We start from the raw sequence: 12,918 nt of genomic DNA, 5'->3' as shown, positions 1-12,918 counted from the left end.
CTCTCGCTGGAGAGACCATGTAGGAAGGATCGGCGGATGCTGATTTAATACGTATTAGCTACGTTTCGGGTCGGGACCCTTCTTCAAGCAGTGATGTTTTTTAGCAGTAGGACAGCCCAGTGGTGCAGCTGGCAGAGTTGCTGACTCACAGCACCAGCCACCCAGGTTCAATCCTCATCTCGGGCACCATCTGTGTGGAGTTTGCACGTTTTCCCTGTGACCGCGTGGATTTCCTCCGGGTGCTCTGGATTCATCCCACATCCCAAAGAAGTGCTGGTTTATAGGTTGTTCAAGAAGGAACTGCAGATGCTGGAAGATCGAAGGTAGACAAAAATGCTGGAGAAACTCAGCGGGTGCAGCAGCATCTATGGAGCGAAGGAAATAGGCAACGTTTCGGGCCGAAACCCTCGGGTTTCGGCCCGAAACGTTACCTATTTCCCAAGGGATTCGGCCCCGAAACGTTGCCTATTTCCTTCGCTCCATAGATGCTGCTGCACCCGCTGAGTTTCTCCAGCATTTTTGTGTACCCTGGTTTATAGGTTCATCGGCCTCTGTAAATTGCCTTCAAAGCCCTGTCCGACTGTACGAGTTCATTCCAAGAGCTCTCCCGAGTCGGAGCTCGGGGACATCTCATAGCGGCTCGTAACGCTAACGGCAGGTACTCGGGAAATGCGGTAAACTCGGGAAGACTCGTGAAGATTTTTCACTGTGTTGAAAAATGTCCACGAGAGCCCCGAGTACCTACGAGTGGCCATTACCATAAATCTCTGAGTTTGAATCAGGACAAACTCGGAAGAACTCTTTGAATGAGCTTGTACCGTGGGACAGGGCCTTTAGTGTATATTGAGTGGATGGAAAATGGGATAACAGAACTGGTGGGAACGGGTGATCAATAGCCGGCGTGGACTCAATGGGGCGAAGGGCATGTTTCGTGTTGCTTTTGTAAACATTTTGAGGACGAGGGGGTGATCTTATAGAGGTGTATAAGATCATGAAGGGAATAGATCAGGTAGATGCACAGTCTCTTGTCCAGAGTGGGTGAATCGAGGTCCAGAGGACATAGGTTTAAGGTGAAGGGGAAAAGATTTGATTGGAATCTGAGGGGTAACTTTTTCTCACACAGGGTGGTGGGTGCATGGAACAAGCTGCCAGAGGAGGTAGTTGAGGCTGGGACTATCCCAACATTTAAGGAACAGCTAGACAGGTACATGGATAGGACAGGTTTGGAGCGATATGGACTAAATGCTGCCAGGTGGGACTAGTGTAGCTGGCTTGTTGGCCGGTGTGGGCAAGTTGGGCCGAAGGGCCTGTTTCTACACTGTATGGAGTGTGACTCTAAATTAAAGGGTCCAGAATGCTGCCTGAGTTGCCAAGTTATTCCAGCCATTTGTGTTTCCGTATTTTTACGTTGCCACCCATATGATTAACTTTCTATTGTTTTGCATGTTTCAGGTCCAGGCCTTGCCTCCAGCCACTCATGGAGACGCAGTAACAAGCTTCAAGAGGCAGCAGAGGCGTTGACTGACTGCTTCCTTCTCCCGGCCATCCCCGACTGCGTGTGCTCCTTGACCCGTCCAGAGCCGCCATGTACGGTAGCTCTCGGACCGTGGGCCATGTGGAAGGCAGCCCGTCACGGTCTCCCCGGCTTCCCCGCTCCCCGCGACTGGGGCACCGGAGGACCAACAGCAGCGGAACGGGGGGTGCCGGGAAAACCTTGTCGATGGAGAACATCCAGTCAATGAACGCTGCCTACGCTACCTCGGGGCCCATGTACCTGAGCGACCACGAGGGCGTGGCCTCCACTAGCTTTCCCAAAGGGACCATGACCCTGGGCAGGGCCACCAACCGGGCAACGTACGGAGGTCGGGTCACGGCCATGGGCAGCAGTCCCAACATCGCCTCGGCCGGGCTACCTCCCGGCGTGGACGCCCTGTCCTTCGCCGATCACCACCACCACCCGCCGGCTCACCTGGTCACCCCCTCCCCTCACCACCACCACCACCACCTCCACCAGGTCCCCTCCTCCACCCTGAGGCAGGTCCGTGACAGCACCCTCATCGACCTGCAGGTGCAGCTCAAGGACCTGCAGCGGGAGAACGACACCCTCCGCAAGGAACTGGACATCAAAGACACCAAGCTGGGCTCGTCCATGAACAGCATCAAAACCTTCTGGAGCCCCGAGCTGAAGAAGGAGCGAGTGCTGAGGAAAGAAGAAGCAGCGCGCATGTCGTTGCTGAGGGAACAGATGAGAGTATCACACGAGGAAAGTCAGGTATCATTGATTCCACCATCCACCTACTGTGACCTGCCCACTGCCATTTAACTCCGACATTACGCCAATCCTTGCCAAACCGTACAATTAGTCATATCCAGCCACCAGGCTGAGCCCAAACCACCTTCAGTTGGAATAGAGTTCCTCATTACTCTGCACAATAAAGATGCATGTCTGCTCTTCATCCCACCCTCACACCAGATCTGAATGTTGTTTGGAACCATGCTGTCATTAAGCTCAAAAGGGTGCAGAAGTCCAAGAGCTGTCCAAGAGCTGTCCAAGAGCTGTCCAAGAGCTGTCCAAGAGCTGTCCAAGAGCTGTCCAAATGCTGTCCAAATGCTGTCCAAGAGCTGTCCAAGAGCTGTCCAAGAGCTGTCCAAGAGCTGTCCAAGAGCTGTCCAAGAGCTGTCCAAGAGCTGTCCAAGAGCTGTCCTAGAGCTGTCCTAGAGCTGTCCTAGAGCTGTCCTAGAGCTGTCCAAGAGCTGTCCAAGAGCTGTCCAAGAGCTGTCCAAGAGCTGTCCAAGAGCTGTCCAAGAGCTGTCCAAGAGCTGTCCAAGAGCTGTCCAAGAGCTGACCAAGAGCTGACCAAGAGCTGTCCAAGAGCTGTCCAAGAGCTGTCCAAGAGCTGTCCAAGAGCTGTCCAAATGCTGTCCAAGAGCTGTCCAAGAGCTGTCCAAGAGCTGGCCAAGCCAAGCGCTGGCAGTAGCACTTTGGGTGGTACCAAGGATAGCAAGGTGTTTTGATGCTCTTGCTACCCTAAAGGGCCTTTCCCACTGTACGAGGTAATTCAAGAGTTCTCCCGAGTTCGCCCCTGATTCGAGTTCGTGTAATGTACGTAGGAGCTCGTACGGGTAAAAAGTAACCATTTTTTTCATCACGAGTATTTTTTTTACTCGTGGACATTTTTCACAGTTGAAAAAGCGGCACGAGTTTACCGGATTTCCCGAGTCCCTACCGTTACTCATACGAACCGCTACGTGACATCCACAAGCTCCTACGTACCCGCTACGTACATAACTCGAGCTCGAATCAGGGGAGAACTCGGGAGAACTCTTGAATTACCTCATACAGTGGGACAGGCCCTTTATTCTGCACACAGTAGCGATCAGGAGTTTGGGAAATATTTAGGTATTGGCTTATTATTGCCGCATGTACCACGATACAATGAAAAATTGTATTCTACGTGCCATCCGGGCAAATCACACTGTTCATGAGTGTACCAGGCAGTGAAAAAGAGAAAATAAACAGAGTGCAGAGTATAGTGTTGGAGCTACAGAGAAAGTGCAGATTTAAAAAAAAAGTACAAGGGCCGCAACAAGGTAGATTGGAAGCCCATGAAATTCATCCCTAACATATGAGTTACCCATCCAAAAGTCTGATAACAGCAGGGAAGAACCTGTCCTTGAATCTGGTGCTTTCCAGCTTTTTTATCTTCTGCCCTAGAGGGGAGGGGAGAAGAGCGAGTGACTTGGGGTTAACAGGTCCTTGATTATGCTGGCCGCTTTTCTGTGAGAGGGTGGTGTAGATGGAGTTGATTGGTTTGGAGGATGAGGGGAGGGTAGTTTGCTCGATGGATCAGCATTCCCAACTCCCTGCAGCATCTTGCAATCTTTAGTGAAACACTGCTGATATCTCAGAGTGGTATGCGTGAAATCCAGACTGCGCAAGGGGGGCTGGTAATAAATATTTTAGATGTGTCCAGAGGCTGATTTGACCTCATTGATATTGAGTTGCATGAATGGATCTCATTTGTCCTAAGATGTCTTCTATGAAAGTTTTGGAGAGTGAGGAGATGAGTCCTTTCCAACAGATTACCCATTCTCAACCGTGTTCCATAATAGGGAAGCATCATGTTTAGTGTAGTTTTGTTTTAGTTTTGTCTGTCATGTGCATCGAGGTACAGTTAAAGGTCGACAAAAATGCTGGAGAAACTCAGCGGGTGAGGCAGCATCTCTGGAGCGAAGGAATAGGTGACGTTTCGGGTCGAGACCCTTCTTCAGACTGATGTGGGGGTGGGGGGGGGGGGGGGCGGAAAGAAGAAAGGAAGAGGTGGAGGCTGTGGGAGAGCTGGGAAGGGGAGGGGAAGGAGGGAGAAAGCAAGGACTACCTGAAATTGGAGAAGTACAGTTAAAAGTGATTTTGTTGCATGCTATCCAGTCAGGGGAAAGACTATTTATGATTTACAATCAAGATGTTCACCAGGATGAAGGGAATAACGTTTTGTGCAGGATAACGTCCTGCAAAGTCTGATTAAAGCTATTCTGAGGGTCTCCAACGAAGGAGATGATAGCTCAGGGCCACTCTTTAGTTGTTGATAGGATGGTTCAGTTGTCTGATAACAGCCGGGAAGAAACTGTCCTGTGTAAGTCACTGTAATGTTAGCAAAGGCCTGTAGACCTACGAATACAAGTCTCGGGATGCGAGTTTGTGACCTTCAATGACGGTGAAAAGGAAGGTCGGTAGACTATTATATCAGAGATCATCATCTTCTGGCATTTGTGTCACGTCAAAGCTTATGATTTATTAAATTAAACCTGAACGATGTCCATGGTTAAGTAGCAACTGAGTCCAGCTTGTGGCTTTGTAGGAAGTGTTGTGTATACAACTCATCAGTCAACATCTGCTTACTCTGACCACGGGGACTGAAAGTCATTGAAGCAATTGGCGGTAGTGTGGATTGTGCGGTGAATGTAGGAGGTGGGGGGTGGGGGGGGGGGGGTAAGAGGCTGAGATTAGTCTTCAGAAGCCAGGGATGCTTTTCATTGAGCTTGGTCCACAAAAGTGCTGGAGAAACTCAGCGGGTGCAGCAGCATCTATGGAGCGAAGGAAATAGGCAACGTTTCGGGGCCGAATCCCTTGGGAAATAGGTAACGTTTCGGGCCGAAACCCGAGGGTTTCGGCCCGAAACGTTGCCTATTTCCTTCACTCCATAGATGCTGCTGCACCCGCTGGGTTTCTCCAGCATTTTTGTCTACCTTCGATATTCCAGCATCTGCAGTTCCTTCTTAAATATTAAATGTTTTTAATTGAGCTTGGTACTTCTGAGATTTGACAGCATTTTTTTAACTGAGTCATATTGAATTCAATTTTACTCGGGCTCCTTGAAGTCACATTTGGAGTCACAGAGTCAACAGCACTGAAACAGGCCCTTCAGCCCAAATCTAAGCTGGTCCCATTTGCTGTGTTTGGCCCATATCCCACTAAACCTTTCCTATCCATGTACCTGTACAAATGTTATAGTACCTGCCTCAACTACCTCCTCTGGCAGCTCGTTCCAAAAACCCACCACCCTCTGTGTGGAAAAAGTTGCTCCTGGGGTTCATATTAAAACTTGTTCCTCTCACCTTAAAGTACAGTTTTGGTCTCCTAATCTGAGGAAAGACATTCTTGCCATAGAGGGAGTACAGAGAATGTTCACCAGACTGATTCCTGGGATGGCAGGACTTTCATATGAAGAAAGACTGGATAGACTCGGCTTGTACACGCTAGAATTTAGAAGATTGAGGGGGGATCTTATAGAAACTTACAAAATTCTTAAGGGGTTGGACAGACTAGATGCAGGAAGATTATTCCCGATGTTGGGGAAGTCCAGAACAAGGGGTCACAGTTTAAGGATAAGTTTTAGGACCGAGATGAGAAAATCATTTTTTACACAGAGAGTGGTGAATCTGTGGAATTCTCTGCCACAGAATGTAGTTGAGGCCAGTTCATTGGCTGGATTTAAGAGGGGGTTAGATGTGGCCCTTGTGGCTAAAGGGATCAGGGGGTATGGAGAGAAGGCAGGGATGGTATATTGATTTGGATGATCAGCCATGATCATATTGAAGGGCCGAATGGCCTACTCCTGCACCTATTGTCTATGTTTCTATGTTTCTAAACATATGTCCTCTTGGTTTTGATTCCTCCCCCCTACATAAAAGGTTCTGTGCATCCGCTATGTCCATTCCCCTCACCTGGGGTGAAATACTGCTTGGATGTTGTCACCTTTATCTTCCCTCTTGAGTTCAGTTAGTTTATTAACATAGAAAATAGGTGCAGGAAGAGGCCATTCGGCCCTTCGAGCCAGCACCGCAATTGAGATTGATCTTCTGATGTTGGTATTGATCTTCTGAGGTTATCTTTAGCATAGTTCGGCACGGACTAGAAGGGTCGAGATGGCCTGTTTCCGTGCTGTAATTGTTATATGGTTATATAGTAGTCCTTGCAGAGTCTAAATGGGCTTGAGTAGTGACTGGCGTTATTGACATGATTTACAATTGCTTCTGTCATTTTGTTGGATGGTCACCAGTAATTAGCTGAGTGCACATGTCCTGCTTTTTGTCGCCCTTTCAACCCGTGGCGATTGTCCAGTTGGAGCAGGTTTAGTTTAGAGATACAACGGTGACAACAGACCCAGCGTGTCCACGCCGGCCATCCATCGATCGCCCGTTCACACTTGTTCTATATTATCCCACTGGGGTAATTTACAGAAGCCAATTAACCTACAAACCCGCACGTCTTTGGGATGTGGGAGGAAACCGGAGCACCTGGAGGAAACCCACACCCTCACAGGGAGAACGTGCAAACTCCACACAGACAGCACCCAAGGTCAGGATTGAACCTGGGTCTCTGGTGCTGAGTGGCAGCTGCTCTACCCGCCATGCCACCATACAGCCACTGATGTCAGAGTTGGAGGTGTACTTCAACTGGAGAGTTTGCACAACAGTTTGATCTGAAGCACAAGCCTCTAGTGTAGCAGAGTTGTTGTCAGAAGATACAGAGTGTTGGAGTAGCTCTGTGGATCAGGCAGCATCTCAGGAGAACATGGATACATGACGGCTTGGGTTGGGAACCTTCTTCAAATGTAGAAATGATCTGCAGATGCTGTTTTACAAAAGAAAACACAAAGTGCTGGAGTTACTCAGTGGGTCAGGCAGCATCTCAGGAGAACATGGATAGGTGACGGACAGGCAAAAGAAGAAGGGTCTTGATCTAAAACGTCTCCTATCCATGTTCTCCAGAGATGCTGCCTGACCCGCTGAGTTACTCCAGCACTCTGTGTCATCATTTGTAAACCAGCATCTGCAGTTCCTTGTTTCTAGAGGTGTTGGCGGGATCCGCTGACTTTGTGCTGCTCTTGGCATTTTTTTGATTGTGTTCTCTGAAGGTGTGGACACACAAGTGGGAAAAATTGGGTCATGTATTTGGTAGTTATGGACAAAATATACCTCAGCTTATCGCACCTGCTGGGTTTGTGCCATCTCCCTCTCTTCCTATTAGTTGTTTCATTATCTACTACTGCTGGTAACTGCAAGATTGCTGAGCTCGACAGCACATTCATTGCGATGCTTATCATCTACATTGCCTTCCAATGGTTGTTCCTTAGTTTTAAGTGTCGTCATTTTTCTCTTGGATGGTTTACTGAACTGCCAGTAAATAGGTTGTTCCCACTGACTTAATGTTAACGGCGGTCAGATAGCCACTGTGTGTCTGGGCCATAGATTGTGATAGATTTGCAATTAACTCATGATGGCCGCTACAAGTTAAAGTGGCTCTCATGTGTCCTTTGTAAAATGGTGCCTCAGAATCAGCGGGCTTATTTATGGGGAAAGTCTTGCAGACTTGTATGCAGAAGAAGCATTTCACTGTCGACACAAAGTGCTGGAGTAACTCAGCGGGGCAGGCAGCATCTCCGGAGGGAAAGAATGGGTGACGTTTCGGGTCGAGACCCTCCTTCAGACCCAAGACGTCACCCATTCCTTCCATCCAGAGATACGGCCTGTCCCGCTGAGTTACAATAGACAATAGATGCAGGAGGAGGCCATTCGGCCCTTAGAGCCAGCACCGCCATTCAATGTGATCATGGCTGATCATCCCCAATCAGTACCCCATTCCTGCCTTCTCCCCATATCCCCTGACTCCGCTATCTTTAAGAGCCCTATCTAGCTCTCTCTTGAAAGTATCCAGAGAACCGGCCTCCATCGCCCTCTGAGGCAGAGAATTCCACAACTCTCTGCGTGAAAAAGTGTTTCCTCATCTCCGTTCGAAACTCCAGCATTTTGTGTCTATCTTCGATTTAAACCAGCGTCTGCAGTTCCTTCCTACAGGTAACTTCACCGTACCTTGGTACCCATGATAATAACGAAACCATTGAACCGTTGTCTGAATCCGTCTGAGGTACGACATAGGATGATTTTTGTTTTAATTATGAAGAAGGGAGTTAATTCGTGTCATTTTTGTCATTGCGGTTTGTAAAGGTAGCAGGAAGGATGTTGAGGATGATGTTGAGTAAGTCTATCCCTCACATTGATTTTATATATTGGCTCAGTCTGGCAGTCAGTCTTGTGGTTCAGGATGTGGTCAGTAATGGTGATACTGAACCATGGTTGGAAAGGGATAACGTTTCCTTTAGATTTTTCTTTAGACTTTAGAGATACAGCACGGAAACAGGCCCTTCGGCCCACCGGTTCCGCGCCGACCTGCGATCACCCCGTACGCTAACACCATCCTAAACAATACGGACAATTTACAATTTACTGAAGACAATTAACCTACAAACCTGTTTAAGAAGGAACTGCAGATGCTGGAAAATCGAAGGTAGACAAAAGTGCTGGAGAAACTCAGCGGGTGCAGCAGCATCCACGGAGCGAAGGAAATAGGCAACGTTTCGGGCCGAAACCCTCGGGTTTCGGCCCGAAACGTTGCCTATTTCCCAAGGGATTCGGCCCCGAAACGTTGCCTATTTCCTTCGCTCCATGGATGCTGCTGCACCCGCTGAGTGATGGACCTACAAACCTGCACGTCTTTTGGACTGTGGGTGAAATCCGGAGATCTTGGAGAAAACCCACGTGGTCACAGGAAGAACGTGCAAACTCCGTACCGACAGCACCCGTAGTCAGGATGGAACCCAAGTCTCTGGCGATGTTAGGCAGCAAATCTACCGCTGCGCCACCATGCCCCCCCTTAGACATTCTGCTGTCAAAAAAATTTCAACCATTCACATCATGAAAATGTTTGAAATTTATTTCAGGTGCATTTTTATCAATCAATTTGTCTACGTAAACATACCATTGGTTAAGCTGAATGGGTTACCTCTGTGCTGTAATCCTTACGTGAGATTTGTGGCAGAAATGAATGGAAAAGTGTGGAAAAATAATGTTTCCCAGACTCAGTTTCTGGATTTAACTCATTCTTGCAGGTTTGGTTTAGTTTAGTTTAGAGATGCAGCGTGGAAACAGGCCCTTCGGCCCACCGGGTCCATGCCGACCAGCGATCCCCGCACACTAACACTATCCTACACACACTAGGGACAATTTTTACATTTACCAGGCCAATTAACCTACAAACCTGTCCGTCTTTGGAGTGTGGGAGGAAACCGAAGAACCCACGCAGGTCACGGGGAGAACGTGCAAACTCCGTACAGACAGCACCCGTAGTCGGGATCGAACCCGGGTTTCCGCTGCTGCATTCGCTGTAAGGCAGCAACTCTACCGCTGCGCCATCTATTTAAGATGCTACTCTTTTGTTCATACTTAGAACAGTGCGATCCACAATGGCCATGCCGTAGATGATGCTGGGTTGAACTGGTCTCCTCTGCCGACACGCCAGCCATATCCATCCATTCATGTGTAGGAAAGAACTGGAGATAGACACAAAATGCTGGGGCAGCGGGACAGGCAGCATTTTTGGAGAGAAGGAATAGGTGACGTTTCGGGTTGAGACGGAAGTTCTGGAACCGGATAGATACAGAAAGCTGGAGAACCACCTTCACTTCATCATCGTTGCTAGCTTTGATTTGTCCTTTTGCTTACCCTTCATGCACTTTTTCCTCGTTTCTGTTATTTAAACAAACAATTAACTTTTCCAGTTCACTTCGATCAAGCGATCAAATGTTTATTGGAACTTTTCCATTCATTTCTGGTGCAGAATTCAGAACTTTTTAACCCGTTTTGAGGGACAAAAGTGCAGAGTGTTAAGTGTAAAAGAGGTAGACGCGCTCCAACGAGAGCAAGCATGCATTGTCTTTGCTGGGTATCATGAATTAATCTAGATTCGTTCATCGGTAGTGCTGTGAAGCAGGGCTTTGTGACATCAAACTCTTGTAGACCTCTTTTGTCCATTGAGTCTTTTGCAAATTGGTACCCAATAGGTCTGAGCATCGCCTGTTTGACATCTGGGCTGACTGCTTTAAAATTATCTATCTCTTGAGATTTCATCTTTCATTAAGGACATTCCATATAGGGAATAAGAAAGTGCTATTCTTGCTATTGAGGGAGTGCAGCGTAGGTTTACAAGGTTAATTCCCGGGATGGCGGGACTGACATATGCTGAGAGAATGGAGCAGCTGGGCTTGTATACTCTGGAGTTTGGAAGAATGAGAGGGGATCTTCTTGAAACATATAAGATTATTAAGGGTTTGGACATGCTAGAGGCAGGAAACATGTTCCCGATGTTGGGGGAGTCCAGAACCAGGGGCCACAGTTTAAGAATAAGGGGTAACCTATTTAGAACGGAGACGAGGGAACACTTTTTCTCACAGAGAGTTGTGAGTCTGTGGAATTCTCTGCCTCAGAGGGCGGTGGAGGCTGGTTCTCTGGATACTTTCAAGAGAGAGCTAGATAGAGCTCTTAAAGATAGCGGAGTCAGGGGGTATGAGGAGAAGGCAGGAACGGGGTACTGATTGTGGATGATCAGCCATGATCTAATTGAATGGCGGTGCTGGCTCGAAAGGCTGAATGACCTACTCCTGCACCTATTGTCTTTTGTCTATTAATGATTCCCACATTTCTCCAAGTGTTGATGTTGTGCATCAGTTACCCACATTCATTCTACCATTATGAAAAATTGAACACTCTCTTGCAAACCCTCTGTCTTCAAATTGATTATAGGGAGTAAATATCATCGAGGCACAAGGGACTGCGGATGTTGGAATCTGGAGCAAAAGGCAAAGTGCTGCAGAAACTCGGTCGATGAGGCAGCATCAGTGGAGGGAATGAGTTGGTGACTTCACCTTCGGGTTTGAAGTAAGGTCCTAGACTGAAACATCGCTTGCCACAGATGCTGCCTGACCCACTGAGTTCCTCCAGCACTTTGTGTTGTCCTCAATTAAATATCACTGTTGTTTTACAGAAGTCTGTGTGGTGATATTTCTTCGGTCATGGGTGACCATGGGTGTCTCCAGGGTGCTGTTCCCTATATGGAGGACGCCTGTGCGTGACTTTGTTTAACGTGGGGAGACTGGTGCACAGACAGCCACCCCACGGTCCTTGACAGATCTGGGTCAGGATCCAGTGGCATGGAGCCCAAGACGACCGGAGACCCTTTTCTGCCGCAACCTTCATCCGCCTTCCCAGCCGTTGTGACGCTCCACTAAGGTCAGCCATCGTCCTCCGCCTGTTCCACCGTTGAGGCCTTGGTTGGATTGCTCTTTGTCAGAGACCTCCCCCTCGACCTTACCGCCATGGGTGGCCCTACCAGGAGCATAGCTCCAGACGGCATCGCTCCCAGGATCTCAGGTCCACACAAGCTTCTACCGCATATGTTTTCAATTCAATACAGGCCTTCAATTTAAATCACTGAAAATACGTCGTGGATAGCAAAATGAACTACTTATTAGAGTAATTTGCTCTTATATTTATTTATATATTTACATTTATGTATGTGCGTGCAGATACAAAAAGCTGGAGTAACTCAGCGGGGCATGCAGCATCTCTGGAGGGAAGGAATGGGTGACGTTTATATATATATATATATATATATATATACATACATACATATATACACACACACACACACACACGCAGGAGTAGGCCATTTGGCCCTTCGAGCCAGCACCCTTGACTCTGCTATCTTTAAGAGCTCTATCTAACTCTCTCTTGAAAGCATCCAGAGAACTGGCCTCCACTGCCATCTGAGGCAGATAATTTAACAACGCAGACAGACAGAGCGACGCAGACAGCCAGACACACACGGTGTATATATATATATATATATGATGGTCTTTGCCTGATTAGAGTGGAAACATTTTGAACATTTTGTTCTATCTGTTTGTGTTTCCAGGTTGTGCGACTCTGTTCTCACCGGTAGAGACAAGTGTTTATCAGGTTGTCAGGTCCACCTTGTTATCCACCAGATCAAGTGAATGTGAGATTGTAGTTGCAGCATTCTGTAACTGATGACTACAGCCACTGTGTTCCCAATAGAATGAACAATTCCCCTCGGCACAAAGACCTTGACTAATCATTGTCTCACTTGTGAGAGCAATGATTAAGCTTTAACTTGGTCACAAACCCCAAGAGGTTTGACTTTAGAAGATTAATTACAGAATTTTTTCCAAAGTGACCAGGCACACAATATTTTCGGCAGGAGGTTGGATTATATTTATCTTTTCATAAATAAACTAGCTTTGGCGATTAGTGAAGCCTCCTTGAACTGGGATTGTTAAAGCTTGTGTAGGAAGGATCTGCAGATACCGGTTTACGCCGAAGATAGACACAAAATGCTGGAGTAATTCAGCGGGACAGGCAGCATCTCTGGAGCGAAGGAATGGGTGACGTTTCGGGCCGAGACCCTTCTTCAGACTGAAAGTCATGGGAAAGGGAGATGAGAGATATAGACGATGATGTAGAGAGGTATGGAACAATGAATTAAAGATATACAAAAAAGTG

At 47.7% G+C, this 12,918-nt stretch overlaps 1 protein-coding gene across 8 annotated transcripts in view; it reads left to right on the top strand.

Annotated features, from left to right (window-relative positions):
- The window catches only part of erc2 (ELKS/RAB6-interacting/CAST family member 2), a 569,575-nt gene that overhangs the window by 24,969 nt on the left and 531,688 nt on the right, over nt 1-12,918 (top strand). For all 8 annotated transcript variants that reach the window (XM_033036569.1, XM_033036567.1, XM_033036568.1 and 5 more), the window contains exon 3: nt 1,453-2,272. In XM_033036569.1, coding sequence (XP_032892460.1) covers nt 1,586-2,272 — 687 coding nt within the window. In that variant the 5' untranslated portion in view covers nt 1,453-1,585. The remainder of the gene's footprint in view (nt 1-1,452; nt 2,273-12,918) is intronic.

The sequence above is a fragment of the Amblyraja radiata genome, chromosome 18, assembly GCF_010909765.2.
Source record: "Amblyraja radiata isolate CabotCenter1 chromosome 18, sAmbRad1.1.pri, whole genome shotgun sequence".
Classification (NCBI taxonomy): domain Eukaryota; kingdom Metazoa; phylum Chordata; class Chondrichthyes; order Rajiformes; family Rajidae; genus Amblyraja; species Amblyraja radiata.
This window is presented reverse-complemented; position numbering and strand designations above follow the sequence as displayed.